This window comes from Polyodon spathula, chromosome 18 (genome assembly GCF_017654505.1).
Source record: "Polyodon spathula isolate WHYD16114869_AA chromosome 18, ASM1765450v1, whole genome shotgun sequence".
NCBI lineage: Eukaryota > Metazoa > Chordata > Actinopteri > Acipenseriformes > Polyodontidae > Polyodon > Polyodon spathula.
This window is the reverse complement of record NC_054551.1, coordinates 31941528-31967505: the sequence shown is the minus strand read 5'-3', so window position 1 is coordinate 31967505 and position 25978 is coordinate 31941528. Positions and strand designations below refer to the sequence as shown.

General features: G+C 36.2%; 1 protein-coding gene across 2 annotated transcripts in view; it reads right to left on the bottom strand.

Moving 5' to 3' along the window:
* The window catches only part of LOC121330442, an 88422-nt gene that overhangs the window by 49739 nt on the left and 12705 nt on the right, over positions 1-25978 (bottom strand). For both annotated transcript variants that reach the window (XM_041276957.1, XM_041276956.1), the window contains exons 2-3: positions 16713-16834; positions 13076-13123 (exon numbers count right to left, since the gene is read on the bottom strand). In XM_041276957.1, the coding sequence (XP_041132891.1) occupies positions 13076-13123; positions 16713-16834 (170 nt within the window). The remainder of the gene's footprint in view (positions 1-13075; positions 13124-16712; positions 16835-25978) is intronic.

Genomic DNA, 25978 nt, shown 5'->3' with positions numbered 1-25978 from the left:
CAATTTGTATAACATACCTGTGCCTGGAGCCAAACGTTAACAAATTCCTAGTTCTCCAGATCCCCGTCCAGCTCTATCTAGCTAAAGAATTTGCACCATTTGTTCAGCTCCAGGTAGTGCCTGGGGCACAGTAAGTTATAGCAAGGATCAGAAAGCGATGCATCAGTGCATGACTCCACTGGTTCAAACTACATGCACTGTAACCAGTCTTTGGTAATGTTGAGGTAGCATCCTATCAGAACAAGATGATTTATAATCCTCTAAAAGTTTTAAAGGAGTTCCAGGAACCAGGTGTTTTTCTGAGTGTTTCTTTTTTTTATGTTTTGATATTGAGCTATATTCTCAAAGCTAATTACTCCAAATCGTTATTAGGGTTGTTTATGTCTGAAAATATATATATATATATATATATATATATATATATATATATATATATATATATATATATATATTAATATTAAACTGAATGTCAAACAACTTCAGTCTCAGTTGTTTAAACTGGTGTGGTACTGATATTTTTGCTTTTTTTTTACTGTCTGAAGAAAGAAAACAAACTGTGGAGTAAACAGTTTTGAGAATCTAGATGGCTGCGTTTTATAGAAACCAAAAGAATGAGAGTATCTTTATATTGAGGAAATGGGGAAAGCCAGACCATATGATGTCAGACACATTTTAGTTCATTCAGAATGCAGTCCTGTAGCTATAGAGATCACCTGTATCCAACTCCTTTAAGGGCTTCCACTACCATTTATTTTCTTAACATACAAAATACCTGATGAACTCAGATGTTGTTTCGGAAAGAACTACAGAACCATTTTAAATCTCGATTTTGAAAACTCAGATACATCTACCTACTAAGCACAAAGGAAAATATTATTCAGCCTGACATTACAGGTGTGATTTTAATAAATTATTAAGAGGCCTGGGGCAGTCTACTCAGACCACTTTGATGTTGGAGAACAGGGGAGCAATCTTAGGGAGCAAAACCGGTCGTGGGGTAAGACTGTACATGGTGACTGGCTACAGTGGAGGCGTTTTCACCAAACAGAGGACTGTTCTGGAAGCACAGACCATGACTCATTACACTTTCTGCCAGCTGTATATTTGTTACAAGCAGCTCACCCGGGTGATTAATAATAAAATATAATAATTACCACATTTGGAAGCATGAATACAATACATGGGATTTATGGAAAAATGGATGTCAGAGAATGTGTTATAATCCTATGTAAATCCATCAAGGCAATCCTATGAAGAAATACAAAAACATGTTTGAATCTTTATCTGATCCTAAAGATAGAATTACCGCTTTCAACATCATCTAACTGTGCATTTCTAATATTAGTTCCATACATATTAGCAGAGCTACTGCACTAGTATCAATGTGAATTACACAGTGGAAATATTAGGAGGCATTTTTATAAAGTGTATACATTGATAGGGCTTCAGTATATATTAAAAGGGATGTGATTTAATCTTTCGCCTCTTCCTCTCACAATCCTTTTTTTTACAGTAGAAGATTCTGTTCTGTTCAGTTGTTGCAGTTTTCTGTAATCTTCTCTTGAAGAACAGAACAGAACTCTATAAAAAATATATATAATAATATGTCTTGTATGACTGTAAAAACACCTGGCTCATCAAGTGCTAATCACGTGTAATACAATTTCCTGCTGGTGTTTGAGACAAGGTGATTGGATACGCTCAAGGAAAAGCACTCACCCGAGGCAGTCAATCCTTTTATATAGTAGTTAAAATGCTTGTTTTAAGTCTATCTAGCAGAGGGATGTTTATCTACTTACTCAATGATGTTCCCAGTTAAGTATACAATCACATTTTTGCCAAATATACAATATCTGTAATAGATGTATTTATAGTTAGTTGCTTGTGTGAGTGTATGTGTGTGTGTGTGTGTGTGTGTATATATATATATATATATATATATATATATATATATATATATATATATATATATATATATATATATATATATATATATAGTTACTGTATAAACAGCCATTTCAATCCATATAAAGATGAATGTATTTAAGCTTATTTTAATCTACACATTTATTTTAAGCTACACATTTTAATTTGCAGTTCTCAAAGCAGCAAGATAGAAAAATTCCCTTTTTAAAAGACTTGCACATGGGATCATCAAGGATCGTGTATTTTGATTTCCTTTTTTTTCTATTAAAATAAAGTTTAATAAAGTCTTCATTTCCTTACTACATCATTAGTATCATACAGATAGAGAGGGCCATCTGGCAAATGCTCAAGTAAAGGAGATAAGAATGTATAATGAGAGGGGCTGATTTTCCCTAACAGATTTTAATAATAAAGCAAGGCTGCAATGATGATCTCATTGGTGCATGTGGGTATTGTTTGAATAGGTCAGCTTCTGCTAATTATAAGACTATACTGACATCTGCTAGTACAGCAGACTGGGCTGTGTTCTGCAAGCTTATCATACCATTGGCCCCCTTTTCTTCTGGCAAGCAACAGTTTACTACTCCTGCCCCATGTTTTTTTAATTATTATTATTATTATTATTATTATTATTATTATTATTATTATTATTATTATTACTTTATATTTGATTTGTCTACCCCTCTCCCACATGTTGGCACATTAGTGTACGTGACATGCTAGAAAACCAATAATAGGCAAAGTACACCTATCTTTTACTGAAGCTGTGCTAAATATATTTAAACAAAAAATCCACCTCAATACTACACTGCTGAGGGCAAGAAACGTCTTGTTGAACTTCTTCCCAGTAGTTTACTCCAGAATGTATTATGGGCTGTTTAAAATGTTGCATGATCTGCTATGAAGGTAACAATTTGAATGTTAGAAACATATGACAAAAACTTATCCCATAATGCATTCATAGCAAGAACATCTAATAGTCCTCCAACTGCAAATACACTGCCGAGGTTACACAGAATCAGAGCTTTGCAAAGACATGAGTCCACCTTATCTCAAACGCTGAGGGAACGCTACAGAGGCACACACTTTCAGCAAACTTTTCCTAATTAGATCCACTTGAGGCACAAGTGGCTCTAAGCCACTTAGTCAAATTAAATGTATGTTACCTTTTTTATGAACAGGTATCATGTTTTGCATGCAGTACATGATGCCATGCTAATGATGTTTCTAATGTGCAGCTCTTTGCATCACAAAGAGTTTCCATGCGGCAGTACCTTTTAAAGCGAGTTCACCCTAAAATGATGTGTCATTAGTAAATTACACAGGTGCCAAAGTGAGTTTATCATCCTCAGTATGTAAATATTCTTAATAACCTAAGGAAGTGTTTATAAAATCTCCTATCTCTTAAGCCTAATGAGCAAACCACACTGATATGAGATTATTGTATTCTGATGTATACAGTCCCGCCTGAGGGGACCAAATAGCTAATACAGTACTCTCTTGTAATCTTAATGCAATCCTAATGAGGAGAAATATTTTCTGATATGTCATCTTCCAATAAAACTTTCCAGTACCTCGGCAAATAATCTACAAGAAACTGCAAAGATGTATTGTTAAGGTGGAAATGCCATTCCCCAACATTATTAGTATTAAAAAGAATGAGTTACAGTCCAGCTGGTAGATATAACAGTGTGCCTCATACAGAACTTAAGGTTTCATGTGGTATATGCTGGGCTATACATCATTGAAATGTATCTGATTACACTGACATTTTGTTTATAATCCATCTAACTAAAACTGTATTCTATATGGACTGGCTGTATTGAAAACATGCACTTGCAAGCATATTATATATCTGTCAATGTATAGCATTTGTTAAATATTAATAAAGTAACTGTAAACTAGATATTAGGCAGGTGGGCCGTGTCTCTCATTTTAATGATCTTATTTGCAATTTAAACATTTTTGTGCAGTGGGATTAAGATCTGCCGTTGTTTTGATCACTAAAATAAACCCCACTGTGGTGGCATCCAGATCCTGTAAGCTGAAGGATGGCAGCTCCTGTCCTATCGACATGGCTGGAGCAAAAACCCAGACTGGAAGTTCCTAGGTTGCCTTTTGCAGTAAGCCTTTCAACTCCAGCCTATTGGGAGCCTATATGAAATTAATTCTATTGGTCTCAGCCAAGTTACTAGCATCCACATCACAACTTTGCACCTTTGCAGGCAGTCTACAGAGGCCAAGGTTGGATTAGCATGGCACCCCTAAGAGGGTGTTCCTTATAGAGTAGGGTTATTGAGGTACATTGTCAGGGGGAAGAGTGGGAAGACATGCAATGGATGGTGCCTAATAAATCTCCTGAAGGTAAGAGTCTGTACAGTAACGGTTTAATTATATTGAACCTCAGACAGGTTAAGTAGTGCTGGAACTGCTCTGTGTAACAACTGTGGACTTCAGCTGAGAATCAAACCCAGTATCTCATGGATTTAGTCCTTTGTTCTAAACCTTAAGACTAAACAGCCTTTGTGAACCAACCTTGAAAAAAGATACCCCTGTAAATATTTCACAGAGAGTGGTCCCAGTTACCTTTAAAAATGCAAGTTACTGTTGACGGAAAGTGTAAGCCTATATCATGTTATTTCAGTGGCCCTGTTTGTATTCTGTGATGATAGTAAAACAGGATATCAATACCGAGGTGACAGGAGATTAGAAACATCATTAAAAACATGTCAGTCAAGGTAGAATGAATTAAGTAGGATTGATACAGTGGTTGTTAATAGCGAATCTGACATCTTTTCAAAAGCAACCACCTTAGAACATACACATGTTCCATTCCAGTCCATTTTAATTGCCTGCAATATGTAGGTATACATGTAACCATGCATGGCAACAAACAAACAATCACTGAATACAGAAAAGTTTGTTTTATAGCACCAAGAGCACCACTCTACGAAAATACCCTGGCCCAGCGATTCAAACAGATGTTACTAATGCAGGACTAAAGATATATATAATTACACAGTAGACATACACACAGTATTTTGAGTAAAATGTTGAGTACAATCTGATGAGTTAATATACAGTATACAGCTCTACTAGAAATCTTGGATAAGATTTACAAGAATTTGCAGTGAGATGGGAAGATTTAGCATTAGGTAGCAATACAAGAAAAAGAATGATTAACAAATGCAAATCATTGTCAAAAAAGTTAGATATAAAACCAAATGTAAAAAAAAATAAATAATAAGACACATTAATAAATAAAACCTTAAAGCATTTAGGGAAAAAAAATCCACCTGGAGATTTGTATATGTGTGATGTGTGTCTTTTTCTTCTGTTTGAAGCCAGATAGTACTCTGCTTTCAACCTATAGACCACTATTGTAAGTCCCACCACAATGAAGTCAGTCAACTGAAGAAATAGCAGTGATATTAACCTCCAACACTGCCATAAAATAACCTTAATTAAAAGGGTAAATAATGCTTGTAATTACCCCCGGCCTAGTTTAACCCAGCATAAAAATCTAATTAAACAGATCTCTTGATGTAAAATGATTTCTAATTGAAAAGTGTTGAAGTTGGAGGCATTGAAGACCATCTCAGCTGTTTCAACCTCCTTTATTCCCATTTACACTTTGACTGGGTGATATATAATGTGTAAATATTTAGTCTCCCCTGTCTGTGAGGCATACTCCTGTCATACATCATGACACCCTGTTTTCCTTATAGCAAGCCTCTCTTCTTGTTACAGTGTATTACATTTAGATAATCTTTGCCCTATGCATAATTCTTACACTCTATTATGTACATTTTAATAACATTATAATCATATATGGAAAAACTGTGTAAAGGTCAATTTCTTGTAATGTCTTGGAGTGATATTCATTGCTATCATTTCAGCCTGTAGTCTGTACCATTTGCATATATTTTTTAATAGAATTTGATGCATGCAGGCTCCCAAAATGTGATTGGTAACTGCTGCCTGCACAGTCATTTATATTTAGGGAACAAAGTCAGTTAATTTAATAAAGTTATTTGGCTGCAAAGATGTAGGAACAATGTTTTTTTTTTTTGTTTTGTTTTGTTTTTTTGGGGTTTTTTTATGAATTCATTTGAAGATACAGTATTCGTTCTGGATTAGTCTAGTTAGCTGACACATCTTGTAAACTGTTATGGGAACTGTTTGCAATAGACTTTTTTTGGTTGTACTTGCTGTGCTTACACAGTACAACTGAATGTAACAGAACAATCATCCTAGAGCAAACTACTGAAACAACAAATCCATGCATTTGTATTACCAGCATTTGGTAAAGAGCACTTCCTAGTATTTAAAGGGGTCTGGAATGTTTTCAGAACAATCACATTTGTATAATTAAGGCACTGGTATCATTTTAGGTGGGTGCTGTTTCTTGAAGCTAATTCAGCAGTTTAATCCATGACATGACAAAAAAAAAGAAAAGAAAAAGAAAAGAAAAAGGCAGCTGCTGGAGAAAACAAAGACCTTTTATTTCACGGATGCTGAGCTTCTCTTTCTTCCAAGTGAAAACTACTGCATTTTTCAGATTGTTTCAATGCTGTCCTTGTTTTCAATATATGACATAAATAGATCAAATAAAAGATCCACCTTAAAACAGGTTTCCGTTGTTCTAATGATAATTTGGCGTGACAGCATTGCAGAACCAGCCTGCAGGTATTTTTTATTTAAATAACATCCTGAAAAACAATGTCCTCTTGTCAGTCAGCACTAATTTACCAGGAGCCATGTTATAAATCTGTCTATCGGCCAGCAAAGCACTTAACTCAGCACATCCCTAATAAAATTAGGAATGCCAGTTTATTACACGCACCTTAAGTAGTTTTTGTTAAGATATTATGATTTTGCTTGTGGCAACCTTGGCTAATGTGGATTGGTATTTTCATTATAATATACCCCACAGCTAAACTCTGCTGTGTCTTAGGGTTGAAGTTACACATCTGACATTGTTAAACAGTTAGGCCTGCTCCACTTTGAAAACTTTCAGGATTTACTTAGCTACACAATGCAGACAGACAGTATATCAGTGCTGTAGCTTGTTTCCTCTTGCACAATGACAAGCATCTGCAGATTTTCTGTATTACACTTTTTAAGTATCTCAGTATAATGAACGACACCATTTATCTTGGATTTACTGCAACTTTAAAACTTATTTGCCAATAATTTAAGTCTCATTCATAAGACAAAACTGTGATTTAAGACAGCAAGAAGAGCTGTTTTGGTGTAAATAAATGGGTCCTTTGCCATTTATCAAACAATAATTCCTTTTTAACCTCCTATAAAATATCAAGCCTTTCAATGTAATGATTAACGAAAATGACACACACTGCTGAAACACAACTGGGGTTGTCAAGTGATCGGATGTATGATGATTTAAATAATGTTTAAAAGCATGAATGCTAATCTATACTGCACAACAAGTATACTATATTGGAACACTGGGCCCAAAGGCAACCTTTTAAAATATTGAAAATATTGAAACACAAGGAAACTGCAGTACAAACCATCTTCAAAAGGAGATGCCAGATATTGAATCCCGTACCAAAAGGTATTTAATTACTCAAAGCAGGCTGGAAAAAGGGTGCAATGTGTTTGGATATTGACTGTTTGTTAAATCATAAACATTTCTCAACAGATGTGGGCGTGTCTAGAAAAATGCAGACTATACATTTTGTATTTGATTATGGGTATTTTTTTTTTAATGTGTGGTTTAAAGATATCTAACTTGGTCAATATCAGCCCATTACGTTGTTTTATTTTATTTATTTATTTTCAAAAAGCTAAGCATATTTGCATAGACAATAGAGATATATTTAAACAGGTACAGTATATTTCCATTAGTCCATGCTTTAATGTGACATTAAAACTACTCATCAAACAGGAGGCATTAACAGTACAGACAATCAAAGGTGCAGACTCTTCTTTATATCTTATATGGGCTTTTTATATCTGTGTTAATATGAAGTTATTAAATGCATTAATTTTATCATGCGTTACGCAAGGTCTGGTTATATTTCTTTAGATAGCGGTAATGGCATATTAAAGACAAGGTTTTGGGGTTTTTTTTAGCATTCAATTTACATTTGCAGTGAGGTTTGGGTCATTTTAACCTTCGCAATGCATAAGCCAGAAGTGACAAGGTATTAAAAATGTTATTTATTATGAAGTGTATGCTAATAGAGCTATCAAACAAGGGTAATAATTTGGTTTGTATCTATAACCCTGGTCTTGACATGACAGGACTAACACGAATTATAAGCTAGAATGTGCTTCTTCATTAGAAAACCGCAATTGATTATTCATATTGATAATAAACTGTATATCTTAAAGGCACAGTAATACATAAAAAGTGCTGTAAAATTTGTTTTGGTAACTTAACGGGGTGCACTTTTGTGTTTTGTGTTTGTTTGTTTTTTTTTACTGTACAGAGTTATTACCACTTTTCAGCTATTTCAAAAGTCCCCTTTTTCAATTCTATTTTTATCAACAATATTAAAAAAGGAACTGTACTTTAAACTTGATAACATTTACATATTCTTTAAGGAGAATAATGAGACAACTTGACAGCACTTTATTAGAGCATAAATTAGCCTGCACTTATTGGAGCCTCAACCACTCATTTTCAGCAAAGTGAACTCGTGTCAACTGGTGCATTTCCCTAAATGTAAAATAAGTATTGACTTGTGACCCTCGCATAGCAAGATTCCAATGACTGAAGATTCTAAAGGTTGACTATAGTACAAGGCAGAGCTGAGAATATAGAGCACATGAAAATACCTTAGCCTTCATTCATTATTTCTATTCTTTAGCTTAGATTTATAATTCATAAAAGTAAAACTTAAAGTAATAGCAGGTGCATATCTGGACCACAGAGACAAAGGGAAAGCAAGTTTTAGTGGGAAGGGTTACCAAGATTGCAGGACACAGCAAAATATTTCACACACTGACAAGTCATCTAGCGCAAAATGCTTTAAGAATATGCACACTTCAAGAAGCATCTGCACATAACCCTAACCCTAACCCTAACCATGAATCACAATTTTACCCCAAACCATAAAGGGTTATTTTCATTCAGGTATTATACATCACATTAAAGTTACCCCCCAACTCAATTTAAGCACAACATTGTTGCTCTAAAGTATCTTTTGCTTGGACAGACAATTATTTCATATACCATTTGCAACTTTTCTGTACTGCACCCTACTGTATATTAAAGTTTTTAGTAATATCCACCACAGTGTCTCGTTGCAAAGAAAATGAAGGTGAGGTGAAGGGGGTGGCATTACCATCCAGTTCAACTGCATGTCATCCAGCTACACTGACATGGGACCAATGTAAACGCAGGTTGCAATTAAAAAGTTGTGGACCCAATACTACCCGTGCCTAATGCTAGCATTTCCACAGTTACTCCATTATGTCAGCCAATCACAGTGGTTATTATTTCTCCATCGGCTCCAATTGGAATGCCTCAAACCCAATTAAAAACTGGTTGACTGAATCAGCCCGAGGACCTTCTCAAACAGGACATATAGACAAATTAAGTGAGGTGTGGGGGAGCAAACGCTGGGCTTAAATACAAAGATTGAAATTACCAGAGCTCAATTCCATGCTGAGAGTAATGGTTCAATCAAGACTGCCTGGCTATTGATGGAAATTAAATTTTGAGTCTGACCCTAGCCAACAAGACCACCCTGCTGATTTGGTTATTATTCTCTGCCTGACCCTGTGTCTTTACTCCTAAACATGCTCTACAATACAAACTAGACCAATGAGATGTTCAGTGTTTCATGTCACTTTATTTGAACTGCTGGTGGCAATTCTGATTTAGAATTCTGACCTCTTTTGCAGTTTGGTCCATTTCCCCTTTAGTTACTGCATGCCTGACTGAACCATGTTAGGTTTCTATCTATGTATCTATTTTATAATGCATATGTGTATTTTTCTCAGAGCGACTTCTTGCATGTGCAGAAGGCCCTGCTTTTAGTGAATTGATGGCAGCTGCATTCATTAAAATCAAAAGGATAAGCTGCATTTCCTTTCAAATCAAGCAATGGATGACATTTTTTTTTTTTAAGAGCGCGTCTTTAGGGAGTCACTTGAAAGACAAGGGAATGCTAAATCCAAGTGCTCAGTGAAAGCAGAGGTGATAACCCTGAGCCCAGTGCTGATCATACATAGCCAAAAGGTGCTGATTAGAGGAGGCTGTGTGGTCCAGTGGTTAAAAAAACAGGCTTGTATGCAGGAGGTCCCCAGTTCAAATCCCAGCTCAGCCTTGCTGACCCTAAGCAAGTCACTTAACCTGCTCGTGCTCTGTCTTTCAGGTGAGATGTTCTTGTAAGTGACTCTGCAACTGATACATAGTTCACACACACTAGTCTTGTAAAGCACTTGTAATGGTTTTCCAGTATGAAAGGTGTTATATAAAGATTATTACTAGTGTTATTTTTTTCCTAAGGCAGTATGGCGCCTTGTATCTGGTAAGTGGACCAGGAAACATTAAAGGGGCTCAGACCCTGACAGGAGCTGACGGTCTCCACCTATTGCTATTGTTGTCGAAAGGTCAGCACAGTGGGAGATGCTCAGGTTATTAGATTTGATAAGGATACCATTTGCTAGTTTTCACAACTCTAACCAATATGAAAGCAAGGTGATTCATTTATATTGGTCTTTCTTTCCTTGTAATTACATACCCCAGATGAAATGTGCACCAGACAGCTCGATGCAGTTTACAGTAATTAGGTTGGAATGTGAGCTGTCAACATACAAAATCCTGGTTCACTGATGAACAAAACAACAAGCACTGTGCTTTTCATACAGACACAACTTTTAGATTTTTTTTTTTCTTGGCTACTCCGATGTTAGATGTCAAATCTAGGCCACTTGGAACAAAATTTTAATAATTAGCTGGCACATTTTAACATGATTGTTTGTGACGCACCTACACTGGTAATTATTGTTTTGAGGCCATTTGCTAATTAATGCATTCATTACCCTAACAAATTTGCATAATTCATGCATAATGTCCCACATTTGAGACCTAGATGCAAAAAAATAAAATTAAAATCATCAAATACAACAACTGAAATAGTAAGGGCATTGGATAAAATGGAAAATGCATTAACTTAAACCGCAATGGCTAAACACTCTTAATTTATATATGTATTATTATATTTTAACCAAGAGCAGTCTGCAGTAGACAGAGATCAAACAGAGCTACAAATTATTCATGCATGTAACAGTGTAAAGCAATTAAACATACATTACACAAAGAATTATATTAATAAAGAAAGCAAATGCATCAAGTATGCACTACATCAATGAGAAAACAAAACAGCCCCAAAAGTTTTCCAGCAAAGTAACCAACCTATAGCCAGCATGTTTTAAAGCTCAGTAGGGTGTCTTTGAAAAGGAAGGGTGTATATAAATATTTAATTCCAAGGGATTGAATGATAGAAACAGGGGCACAGTGGTGTGTTTGGGGGTTTTTTGCACTTAAACCAAAATCTCTCTCAAGAAGCACTGGAAATCAAGTGGCTTCCTGAACACACCAAAGTGATATACCTACTTGTAGTTGATTAAACATATTTTGAAAATACAAAAAATGTGTTTTGACCTCTTTGGCCTGGGTTGCAGTTATGTGAAAAAAACAAAAAAAAAACATGACAAGTTTCAACACAATTGGCACTGGGCATCTGTGTCAAATCAAAATACAAAAATCATTACTAAATACAATGGTGAGATGAAGCTGGAACCATTATCCCACCAATCCCACCAACCCCATCTCTCCTAAAATGTTTCTATGAGGAACCATTACAGAAAGGTTTGAAAAATACCATTGGGACAACATCATAACACAAGTGCATTAACCCAGAAGAAACATTTCCACATCTACTAGCAGACCATACCATAACTAGCAAAGGTAATGGATTTTCAAAACATATTGCAATGTGGTCCTGAAACAGTGACATATTTCAATTGAACAGGAGCAAATATAAACAAGAACAGCAACAAAGAAGTTTGGATATAAACCAGAATGCCGTACCTACTGCCGCAAAAAAGGAATTATATAAAATAAGTTCTGCTTTGGGTATGGCTAACTAAGTTGTGGGAGAGCGTGCTTGTAAAACTAACTTTTTGTGACATTGTGATATCTAACATTCCTCGTGAATGAACTAGCACACAAAACTGGCGAAGCATCAAGACAGAATTTGCATTTTGAATGCGCTTCCAAAACATGATACATTTGGATTCATGAAATGAATAACAAATGTAACATTATGTGAAGAGCACCCAGTGCCAAATATTCTGGTGTGTCAGAACATTTCAATCAGCAGGATGCTTTGGTACATTAATAAGGTATCAACCCAGCTTATATTCCTTTATAAACAAGGTTAATTTAAAATAAAAAAATAAAGAAAATATGAACAATAAACTTTTTTCCTGTTGTTGTAAGTCAGGGTTAACCAAAGTTTATCCTCTCCATTTTAGTTCAACCAGGTGTTAAATATGCATTTTGTTTACACTGCACAGAAATGGCCAAACTTACAGTCACTGTAATGAATTTACATGGGGCCTGATTTTCAAACCAAAAAAAAAAAGGGGGGGGGGGGTTTCTTCTAGAACTGACTTGGAACTTCTGAACCCTGCTTTAGGACAGTATTGTGTGAGGGAAAAGCAAAACTTAACTGTGGGACTCTGCAACTTTGGTTCTTTTTCAGTGTATCGTAAATTGTTTCCAATTTGGCAATTGCATCTTGTCTTGCACGGCTTAGTCCGTGGAAATGGGCTACAATACTTTAACACTCAAATCACATTGAAAACTACAGTAGATACCGTAAATATATACTGTTACAAAAGAATTTGTGATAACCACGTGTTAGAACTCTTACTTATAAAATATTGGATATTTGAACACTGTTGTGTGATACCTGTGTAGTTGCTGCTGAACAAAGAACCTCATGGAGAATGATATACCTCCTCACCCCAGCAGAGGGTGGTCCCTGGCCTCTAAATACATACAGGACTCAAGTACCCAGTGCTGTCAATCTCTTTGACTTGATTCAGCAGCATGGGACTGAGCTGCAAGGGAGGGAACACTCTGATTCCCCCGTCTTACCTCAGCTGTGCACACTCTGCATCTCGGCCTGTCTTCAGTTCCTGGGCCCTAAGAGAACAACATCACCACAGTATTTAATTATGAAATAAAACAAAGCAAAACTCAATGGGAGTCTGTTCCATTGATCTAAACAATGGGGGAACTAAATGCATGTGAGTCCCTTTAGTGCATTTCTGCCAGTATAAATATGTAAAACGCCAGGGATGGTCCTATTTAGAGATTTGAAGAACAGCAGTGTTTAGATCTACAAAATGATTGTAACTATGATTGTGCCTCTAATACCACATTTTTATTGATCAACTAAAGGCAAATGTTATTGGCATGATTCAGAGAGCTCTAGTGAGGCCACAGGGGTGCTATTTATTTCATAAGAAGAAAAAAATACGTTAGTTAATATATTTTTTATCTTTTCTTAACTGCAACAGAGTAAGCTCTAGAGACACAATCTTAACCTCAACATATATAGAATGTGTTAACAAAGCCAATAGATAACACACACTACAGTTTTTTTATACAGTTTTTCTATACATGTTTAAATGTGGCTTATTTAAGGAAGGGCACTATTTAGAATCACCACTGTATAGATCAATAGACTGCAGTGTATATAATATACTGTAATAACTGTAACTAATCACATGCACATACATATATTACAATTAATAACTGTTCCCCCTCTATATAAAGTTATACAGCTAATAATGATAATGTAATGCATACGTAAAGCTGTTGCAAACCTGCATCTTTAATGTGTTACCTAACTTAAGAGATGTTGTATAATATACAGTAAATGTATAATTCCGATAACTTGAAATAAAACATACAAAACCCAAAGGGCTAGTGATGTACAATATGGGAGTTTGTTTTGGCGGGTGTGTGTGTTTTGAGGTTGGTGTTCTTTAGATGTAAAATTTAAAAAACAAAATTGAAAATCAAAATCAATTGTATTCTAAATGAACACAATATGCATAGAATACAGCATTAAAAAAACATCCGCCTGAATATTAGTGTACTTTTCTTTTGTCTTGAACTGTATCCTACAGTATCTTAATTATACTATAGTACAATGAAATAGCATTTCTTTAAGCACAACTACATATTTCAAGACAGACACATGTAAGATACAAATAGTGTCACCATTTGAATCCAGGAAGCTCTAATTTAAATTGACATTACACTGGACAGCCTATTCAAACATGTAAGTAATAGAAGCTTCCATTTCTAGTGGACAGTGGACAGTGGACCCCATTGGAAGCTGGCTAAACATTCAACAACTGTCTTGCAGAGATTACGTCCCGAAATGCATTGGGTTCAGCTTCAATATTTCATGTGATCTGCAAAGGTCTGTCCTCTGTCTACACATCAGATTCAAGCCCACATCACCCCACTCCTTAGGATAAAACATTTAACTATTGCCTGAAATAGTGCCGTGCAACTGTGGGGCTAATGTAAGAATATGTGCAAAGTGATTTACAGCTGCAAAACACCCATATTGCGGCCAAAATCTGTGTTTTGCATGTGCAAAACATGTTTATCAGTCGTAAAGTGGGACTTTAGAGGCCACTAAAAATGTGCCATATGTAAAGAATCGTTTTCACCTGGCGTTCTGCAATCGCTAACAAATTAGCACTTTTCCATCATTGATCCATTTAAATGATACAGAAATATATTCAAATGAAGAAAAGAGCATGGACTTGGGCAGGGATCTGGAATACTAAGCGGGCACAAACATTGTAAATGAGGTAAGGATTTTGCCTTGCACTTGGGCGAAAACCACTGTAGAAGCGAGTAATTAAGCTGTATAAAACCACACACCTTCCAAGACCTGTCATTGGCCTCAGGATGGCTGCTGTGGTGCACTTCCTGGTGGGCAACGCTTGGCTCTTGTTGAGGAGAGGCATGAAACCCTTTGAAGGAGAAGGGCAAGACGAAGAAGACCCAACCCCAGAGCTACTTCGTTTTAGATGCTGGAGGATGTGGTGGTAAGGCGTTATCATCTCAGTCCGCAGGTCATCCTAGATCTAATAGCTGAATTTCACCTTTTCATCACCTGGTTGACTGTCCTCCTAGTAACACTGACAGCATTGACTTTGTCCACTATAAAGGACCATATGGACCAATTATGTTGGCTGAGGCTTTTCAGAATAATTAAATTTCATGCTCAATTTCAATATGGCCTCAGCCATAAGGACTCTCAGCTCCTCCTCAGAAAACTTTTTTTTTTTCTACGTGCGACAAGAGGACTTTCCTGTCTTCCTCTGACATATTTTTTGGTTTGGTTTGATTTTCGTGCTCCGCAAATCTCAAACAGCACCTACTGATCTCTGTAGTCCTAACTCACCTCACCTCTGGGCTGTAAGTGTGGCCGCTAAACACCCCGATGCACAGGCGGCGCTCACTGCGCCCCTCATTGTCACGATTACAGCTCGCTATTTGTGTATGTTGAGTAATTTACATTGCTCTTAAGCTTAGGCCGCAGTGCAAAATAATTGCCTGTGCCTGCTTGGAAATTTGAATTTTGTAGCCGCAATTGTTTGCACTGTGAACTTAGAAATTCAAGTTATTGAGCAATGATTCTGATGTATCAAAACAACTCCAACACAGTTATTTATTTTGTAGTATATTTACAACAAAATTAGATACGAAAATTGAACGTGTCTTTTTTTTTGTTTAAACCACTTTTAAGTGTAGTACAACACCTGGAATTGCTCCCAGGTGGCAGCCCAGAAGCACTTACAAGTAAAATTGTTATTGGATTACATTTCTGGCTTCATAAAATGTGGTTAAGAAGCACTTTATATGTACACGCATGACCTGCACTGAAGATGTGTATCAAACCCAAGTGACAGGTCAGCTTCTGATTCCTTTGTGGGGGGGGGGGGGGGGGGGGGGGGGGGGGGGGGGATTTGTTTGTCTGGGGGGGGGGGAAATCTCTGCTACAAAAAAAAAAAATCTCTTCTTAAGAGATCCAGCAACATCTAAATATATTCCTTGAGGAATATTTCAAAGGTAATAACTCAGAGCGTGTTTGATTGGTAAATGTAAATGCACTCAAAGAAAAAAGCTTGATAACACACGGCCTTTGCCTTTCGTGGCAGCGAAATTAATCCAGTGTGGCTGGACCTCTCACTCATAGGGACACTTCACTTTGCCTTTAAGACATCAATGATAAAAGGACCTCTTTGGCTGTTATCTCTGCCAAGCTTGTATACTATGTAAAGTGACTACTGTTCTTACACTGGGACCCTCAAACAGCAATTACAGAAAAGCCAAAATGGCAAAACTTTAGCATACAATGCAGTTAAATCTTTTCTTATCTGCTCCAGAGTAAGATCTAGCAACACAATCAAAAACTACCAATCAGAAATGTTTATTTAACCTCTACATATTTGAAACAATGCACTACATTTAGTACAAGTAAGCAATATATCATGTGCAAAATTTAAAAATTTTGAGTGGAATATGAAAATGTGCTGTCGGTAGGCTATTGATATTCATAGTAATGTGGTAATCTACCAATTACCAGGCAGTATTCATAGTAATGTAGTAATCTACCAATCTAGCAATAAGGATGGGGGTTCAGTTATGTCAGTTATGCAAAATCACTCATAATATCTTCTTTTGTTTTAACAGCTTGTACCTTTTGTATCCATGCAAGAAGACACTTGTGATGGGCCAGCAGGCTCTTGCAGTCACAGAAGTTCAGCAAAGCATCACAGGCTCTCCCCTCCCCTTCTCTGCAGATAAAGCATTCGTGTGACTCTAACAAAAGAAGAAGATAAAGAATAGACATCAAAATGTATCATCCGCTGCCACCACCGGGTATAGAGGTGTATCTCTTAATCTCAACACTCTTAGTTATGCAATTGCAGTTCACATGTAATAGAAAAATGGGACATCTTCTATGAGGGAGATGAATTCAATAAATCATGTTATGCATAGAGATTTTATTAATGTGCCTTGCATTAAAAATAAATAAATAAATATGCACGAGAGCCTCAGTGTATTAATTTTCTTTATTGCTGAGCAGAACCAAAGGGGGATTAATACTTTAAAAAGGTACAAATCTTAAATACTGGACCTGCTCTTATTGCCTCGACATTTAGTCACACCTCACTTTAATGTATCGGGTACAGTATGTTCTTGCCAAATAATTAATGCTCTTTTGCACTGAGGGTGTTTCAAAAATGCATTCTGAACATTAAGGTACTTGAGTCCAATACTATATAATCAGCTGATAAAGAAAATCTTAAAAAAATAAATTAAAAAAGGAAATAAAACAAGAGTGGACAAAGATATAAGCCGATGATATTTTCATATTTTACACAGGGTGTTTTGAAACCATGAAGCGCATAGCTATTTGATTAATGCATACCCTATCAGAGAAGTAGGCCAGCTTTGAATGTACATGTTTCACACAGCTGGTACAGTAAGCAAGCAACACAAGTAAATGACTTTAAAAAATGTGCCCCCTACCAAAACATGGTACACTGCTAGTTTGAAATACAACGGCTTGCTGAGAGAATAGTCACCGGCACTAGAAGAGCAACAAGGATTTGAGCTCACGCTGCAGAAGTGCATATGTTTATAATCATACTGCATTAAAAAGTGATTAGGGTTTCATCTCAGGAGCCGAGTTTATAGCTGATTCTGCTTTGCCACCAAATTAGGCCAGGTCCAAATCACACTCAGAGCAATGTGTCACCATGACTTTAAAAAACACACAGTAAGTCAACTTCTCTGTAACCTTTAAAAAAGCAGGGGAATAGCATGGGTTTTCGTGATATATATATTTAATGAGTGCGGCATGTACATCCCATGACTATAAAATGACCCTTCTCCTGTTTACAGCAGGTATTTAAAAAAAAAAAAACGTTTAGCTTTTAAAATTAATCTTATTGAACTTTGTTTAATGTCACGGTGACTGAAGCTTTTCCAAATTTTTTTAAATAATGTTACTCTACAGCAGCACCCCCCCCCCCCCCCCCCCCCCCCCCCAAACAACAGGGAATCTGTTAGGACTCCCACTGCACAGTTCAAACGTCTGCTGGCTAACTGGACCATGGTTGGTGGTAGAAAACATATTGATCCTTCATCCAGTTTTTGGGAAAGACCGTCTGGCATTTTTCTAACTAACACAGGATTTCAGCTAGCATGGGCCTTTCTGCAGTGCAGAATGTCTTCCCATGCATTTAGAAAGCTACTCTATGGAAGCCTAATGTTTTGTTTAAAGCCAATGTAAAACTATTGGTGCTGTTCAAGTCCATGCATCGGAGGCCTCAAGACACATGAAACTTATGTCTGCAATTTGCAACATTTTTTTGTGTAACGAAAACAACATCTGGCAAAACTGTTACAAAAACTATTGAAACACCATCGAGAGGTTCGCTTAAAATGTTTCTGCTGTAGCTAGAGCTAGAGCTGAATAGATTTCATAAAGCATATCTGTGCTGCATATCTGTTCTTTTTGCACTAGATCTCATGTAAGCACTTTTGAATGAATCACTTTATAACAAACATGTATAAGAGAGAAAAAATAAACACATGGCTTGGTTTCTTTGTTAAAAAGAAGACGCCATAATGTAATAGCTCCAAGACCAATTGGATATGGCAGCATGACCTGGGCATGGAGAACATCCTTACCTCTGTGTTCACGACTGTGTCACTTATGTACTCTTCAAAAAGAGCACTGTTTGAAACACTTTTGTTGGGAAATGACTTTTAAAATGCAGACAAATTGTTCTTTAAAAGGAAACACACACCAAAAAAATATATATATAATTACCAGGAATAAAAAGCAATGCCTTGTTTACTTTCATATGCAATCAATTTTATTTGGCACAAGATGCCTGCGCTAATAGCCCTGACAAAAGTCACAGCTACTTTAAATTTTACAGGGGCTTTTGTTTACTTAAGAGATGTGCTGATGGAAACTGCAGTTGACAAACTTTCTCCATTTGAAAGACAATACTTGTTGTAGTCTATTAGGCATTCTTTGAGAAATTATGTCACTAATTCTATGCCCCCCCCCCCTCCACCCCCCAAAAAAGCACTGTTTCTTATACCAGTATATTTAAATACTGTAGAGGACTTTTGTTGGAATTGAAGCATCTATACACAATAACTATACTTCATTATTATAATGTTTAGAGAACTAGTTGATGCATGTCAGAATTTGGTTAGAATTCAGATTTTACCTTGTCTTTAATATTTAAAGTAAATTCAGACTGTTACTCCACCAAGATCTGCCAACGCATCTTTATATTACTAATTGGCTTCCCCATCTAGTGCACAGCAGTGGTTTTCCAACAAGACAAAAGAAAACTTGATGTGGCCGATCACTTTTACTGTACTTCCTTAAAAACACATGGGCTGATTTTGTCTGTGTCACATACATGCTACATCTATAGCAGGCAATTCGAGCTGAACACAGACTTATATAAAAAAAAAATGCTTTTGAGAATTTCCAATGAGTTGTGATTGCCACAGGGTCTGCTGCCAGAATATTCTAGATGATAGCACCCCATTGTCAAACAGTGCTAACCCCCACACATCATGCATTAAGCGTTGCCTTTATTTGTCCCACCTTAACTTTCATCATGCACAAGTGTGCACCAGCACAAATCACCCAGCGACAGCCTGTAATGTCGGCAACCTTATTTTTACCACCAATTTTACCAAATCTGCTGAATTGAGCAAGGTAAATAAAAGCAAGCAAAAGTATAAACCTGTAATGTGGCTTCTTTTGTATTTTCTCTCATAAAGATTGGGCTTTATTAACACACTTAAACAATTTAATTTACACATCTATAGGCATTGTATATGCATTACATAAATAATTGTAATTGCATTTTAACTACTCAGCTTGCCAGTGCTACAATACAATAATTACACTTACAGGTTTTCCCAAAGCGCTTAAGAAATCAATCAACACATTTTTAATTTTTTTTTTTTTTTTTTTTTTTTTTTTTTTTTGGAAGTTTTTTGTTGTTATTAAATCTTTGGCATTTCCCTTATGGAAAATCTGTATTTTTTTGTCTTCGTTTTTTTCAATTTGTCATGCCTTATGCTTAAAAGCAACACATTTCGTCCTGCCAGCTTTTCTGAATGTCAAATATTACATTTTTAAACATAACGTTTTTCTCCTAGAATTTTTGTTTTACTTTCCTCAACAGCTTTCTACCAAATGGATTTTTTTTTTTTATTCATTAGGAATTGATTGTGTTTACATTCTTGCACAATTACATTTCAGTAACTGACAATAATGAGGTGCTACTAGGATTAATGACCAAGGACCATAATCTTTACAAAAACATTAAAGATTTTTGTGACTTTGAAGCAGCAATTTTCTACATTTCTCTTTCCTAAACTCAAATTGATGGTGATGTTTTATATACCAATACTTCAATGCAGGATCCTTTCATCTCCCCATACCTTTGGTACTGAGGGTTACAAATACCCACAACTCAGATGATACTGTATCCTACAAGGTGTCAGTTATAAACACTTTAATAACACTTCACCGATGTTGAACAGAATATAACAAATGGTGTTAAAAGCAGTGAATATTTTATCATTGTCAACAACAAATCATGATCTTTTTTTTTTTTTTTTAAACCATTGCAATTTTATGATCAAGGTTTTGATTTATCTTTGGTTTCAAACTTTAAATGATTTCTGCTGAAAAGGCCCACTGACACATTACTGTACACATGGCTTCAGATCTTTTCCCTTTTATTGAAATCTTTTGACAGGTGTGAGCCCGTTACTAACTTATCTTTAAATCTGGAAGTCAATTAAAACCTTGAGAAGAAGTCAGCACTTTCAATTACGTCAGGTGGTGATCTAAGTGTAATAGGTATCTGTCACAAAGACGGCCGGAGTGGGTGGTGTCAGACCAGAGCCAGGAAATAAACCGCAGAGAGGTATGGAGTTTAGTGGAGCTGAATGAATGCTTTCGCTCAGCATTTAATAAATTATACAAGCAGAAAATAAAAGGTTGCAAAGACAAACAAGACACAGGACACGGCACTGGTAGCCAAAATAAACAGACAAACAAACAGACTATACAGACAAAACACGGTGAGCTTCTTTTACTTTACGTTATTATTAGTTTTATTCTCTTTACCTCCGTCTCCAGTCCCGTTCTCCACTCACCGAACACACAACCGCGAGTGGGTGCAAACATGTAGCTTTTATGTAGCTGTACCGAGACTCGATTGCTAATCACTCATTCAATTGGAGTCTCAGTACAACTGCACGTGAATTAATAAAGTGCAATTCCCCGTGCTCACATATTATTACTTTTTACTTGCACGTGAAGTGCTGTGCAATCCTCGTGCCTAAATACAAATATACATTTTAAACATTCATGTCACACAGACCCGTTTATATCCCGTGTACCAATGACTATACACCAACATTAACACACAACAGATAACACAAAATACACACAGGGGCTGGCACTTTGCCACAGTACCGTATACTCACTCGACCAATTTATCTGTAAAGGAGTCTGGAGAAAACAATCTAATAACAGCAATAGCCCAACATTATCCTTCTTATTCCATGAGCAATAATGATTTTTGTAACACAGATATTTGTCAAAACAAAAATTCGGGTTTTTTTTTGTATGTATTTTTATTTAAAACTTCAGCAGAATGTGTCTATCAAGGATATCTTTGATATGGAATCAATGTCGCTTAAATGCAAAAAAAACATTTAAAAATAATTTTGAAGTCGTCTTACCAGGTAGTTCCCTATAGAAACTCCGGCTATTCTAAAATTAAGGTTCACACATCTGTAAATTTTTGTTCTACCGTGTTTCTTCTATGATCTGGCCTGGTAGACATCACTTACGTGCGGTCGGAGTGTGTTTTACTATCTATTACGATGACTTGATGTTAACCTGTCCAAATCCTGAATCCGTACACATTCGTCAAAACACACTGAGATATATATATATAATATATATATATATATATATATATATATATATATATATATATATATATATATATATATATATATATACAGCTCTGGAAAAAATTAAGAGACCACTGCAAATTTTCTTAAATCAGTATCTCTACATGTATGGCAGCCATTCCATTCCAGTGTCTGTTGAATTCCAACACAGGCACACCTCATTCTATAAAAAGCACTCCTGTGGTCATCACTATCCTCTTGCAATAGGACCAGCTGGATGGCAAAACAGTGCTAGTAGTACCTCAAAAGTAATTGGAATCAAAAAATAACTATTGACCATGCCCAAAGAGTTGAAAAGAAAAGTTTTGAGTGAGGAAAAGAAGGGTTCAATTCTGGCTTTACTGGCAGAGGGATACAGTGAGCATCGGGTTGCTTCCATCCTTAAAATTTCAAAGACAGCGGTTCATAAGAACAAGGTCAAGCAGCACACATTGGGGACAACAAAGCTACAGGACGGTTCGAAACAGGCTCCTAGGGGCAGGGCTGAAGTCGTGCAAAGCTAGAAAAAAGCCCTTCATCATTGAGAAGCAAAGAAGAGCCAGGCTGAGGTTTGCAAAAGACCATTAGGATTAGACCGTAGAGGACTGGAGTAAGGTCATCTTCTCTGATGAGTCCAGCTTTGCCCAACACCTGGTCGTCTAATGGTTAGACGGAGACCTGGAGAGGCCTACAAGCCACAGTGTCTCGCACCCACTGTGAAATGTGGTGGAGGATTGGTGATGATCTGGGGGTGCTTCAGCAAGGCTGGAATTGGGCAGATTTGTCTTTGTGAAGGACACATGAATCAAGTCAAGTACAAGGTTGTCCTGGAAGAAAACTTGCTTCCTTCTGCTCTGACAATATTCCCCAATTCTGAGGATTGGTTTTTCCAGCAGGACAATGCTCCATGCCACACAGCCAGGTCAATCAAGGTGTGGATGGAGGACCACCAGATCAAGACCCTGTCATGGCCAGCCCAATCTCCAGACCTGAACCCCATTGAAAACCTCTGGAATGTGATCAAGAGGAAAATGGATGGTCACAAGCCATCAAACAAAGCCGAGCTGCTTTTATTTTTGTGCCAGGAGTGGCATAAAGTCACCCAACATCAATGTGAAAGACTGGTGGAGAGCATGCCAAGACGCATGAAAGCTGTACTTGAAAATCAGGGTTATTCCACCAAATATTGATTTCTGAACTCTTCCTAAGTTAAAACATTAGTATTGTGTTGTTTAAAAATGAATCTGAACTTATTTTCTTTGCATTATTCGAGGTCTGACAACACTGCATCTTTTTTGTTATTTTGACCAGTTGTCATTTTCTGCAAATAAATGCTCTAAATGACAATATTTTTATTTGGAATTTGGGAGAAATGTTGTCAGTAGTTTATAGAATAAAACAAAAATGTTCATTTTACCCAAACACATACCTATAAATAGTAAAACCAGAGAAACTGATAATATATATATATATATATATATATATATATATATATATATATATATATATATATATATATATATATATATCAGTTTTTATTTTTTATTAATTTTCTACAAATTTCTAGAATATTTTTTTCACTTGGAAGTTGTGGGGTAGGATGTGTAAATAAATGTTTTTTTTTTTTTTTAAATAAATGTTTTTTTTTTTTTTTAATGCATTTTAATTCAAGGCTATAAGGTAACAAAAGGTGAACATTTTGAAAGGGGGTGTAGACTTTCTATAGACACTGTATATATAAGCGTAGGCACTTAGCAATCTAAAACTGACAGTGAACTGGAAAGAGATCCACAGAGCTAGAAAAAAGCTGCAATCCTTGTCAAGAACTGACATTAAATGCAATGAGAGTCTGGCAACAAACTGATGCAAAATCCACTCTGGTGTTTTACATAGCAACCCCCTGGCAAGGTAGAGCAAGTACCTTATGGTCTCCTCACATTTAATAAGGATGTCAGTATATCAGAAACCAGGCTCCAGAATGAAGTAACTTAACAATGGACAAGCTCTTATTATTATTTTTGAATACATTTTTTTTTGGTCAGGTTTCAATTTGAAAGGCTACTATAAACTTTATTTTATTAGAGGGACAATCATTTCAGATAATTTTGCTAATTTTGCTGCATTCAATTGGCTGCTGTTTATGCTATGTATTAAATTCTGTGCCATACAATATTTCCTGTTACTCTTCAATCAAAACTAAAGCTTGTAATTGTCAGTGTGTTTTGTGGGTATAAATGAGCACATTTATTATGATGTGAAAAAAATCTCTCCAGCGAATTTTATAATAAAGATCTCCTGTAAAAACTGTCCACACTGACCATTAATTTTTGTATATTGTCCATGCTGAATCCCTAATGACAGCAGTATTTTGACTTTATGCATTTTAACTGTAAGTTGAAATCTGTAAACAATATCGACATCTTTAATATAACCTCATAATGTTTAGTATCCTGGCTTATGTGTTACAATATAGTGGCAAATTAACTTGTTCATTCTGAATGACCACTTATGTGTTAAGCATCTGCCTGTATTGTAAAACACAAGGACCACTGACAAAACTAATAAAAGTATGTTTACTGGGTTATTGCCAGAAGACAACATCGACTCTTATGTATCTAACAATAGCCTGGCAATATGGTCCCCAAACTACAATGTTGCCACCAGTTATTACATTATCTGCCAATTATCTGATACAGCCTTGAAAACCCTTCTGATGCCAGATTCCTGGAAGTTCTTTTTTTCCCCAAGCAAATGTCATCGCAACTGGCAAAAAAAAAAATCCTAACACAGCACAATGCCAATATTCTAGCATTGATTAATCTACTGGTTTATAAGACCAGACCCCTTTTTCTATTTGTTAGAGAAGCTCTCATCTTTGGTGAAGCACCTAAGTTTAAACTTTTCACAAAATCACTGACAAAACAGTTTTGAATTAATACTTAGCCTAACTTGAACAATTGAGGATTTGTTTACTAAAACCCCACTGAGACCAGCAGAAATGTCATTAATTCACATTAAGACCCTTCATTCCCCCAAATGGGGGCATTTGCTGTTTTAGGCTGCATGACCTAAAACAAGCCATCTGCCTTTGTTTTGGAGCTGCAGATACCCTTCTTAAGCCTGCATTATAAAATTCCCTGATGATTAAACAGAAATAACGGTAATTAAAACATCAAAGGAATACCTTCATAATGAGGTACAGTACAATTTGTTTTCTAATTGCACTGTCAGAATTCCACCTTGATTTTTTTTTTTAATATTCACATTTTATACAAATTTGCTGGCACTTACAATTTGCAATTTAGACCTCCTTCAACATTTATTTGAAGTAGCTAAAGCAGACTCCCATTGTGTCTGGTTCTGCTTTGATATGATTAATAAAGCCCATAGTTAAACACCCAATGTTATAGTGTGGGTGTCTTAATGTTGCCCAACATCACTAGTGTTAATAACTGAAGGAATGCTGCTAAAATGTTGGTAGGTTTTTCAGTAATTCACAGAGCCACTCCTCCTTGCACAAGCAGGACATTTTTCTGTGAACTTCAATCTACCTGGACCTCAGCATCCAGGAACCTAAACATCCTGCATGAGATTGTTCAGCTCTCTGATCTGAATGACTATTGGTTACTGTGGTCTGCTATGGATTTGACATGCATATTAATCTAGTGAGCCATGAGGTTTCTTTACTACCTCCCTGCAGTATCCTTTTTCTGGCAGAGTAGTCAGTAAAGTCTAAAAATAAATGAAAAAGGTAAAACGCTGCCTTGTGTTAAAAAGGGAACAAGTACTGTGGAACTGAAATTCTCCTTGTACCAGGATTTCAGTGTTTGGGATTAGTGTTAGGCCTGAGTTCAGAAACCAGGATCCTCTGAAGCGTTATCCTCCCTATAAGTCAGCCCTCACTTCAACAGGAGAGGCTGTAGACGCATCAGTGGCTGTCTT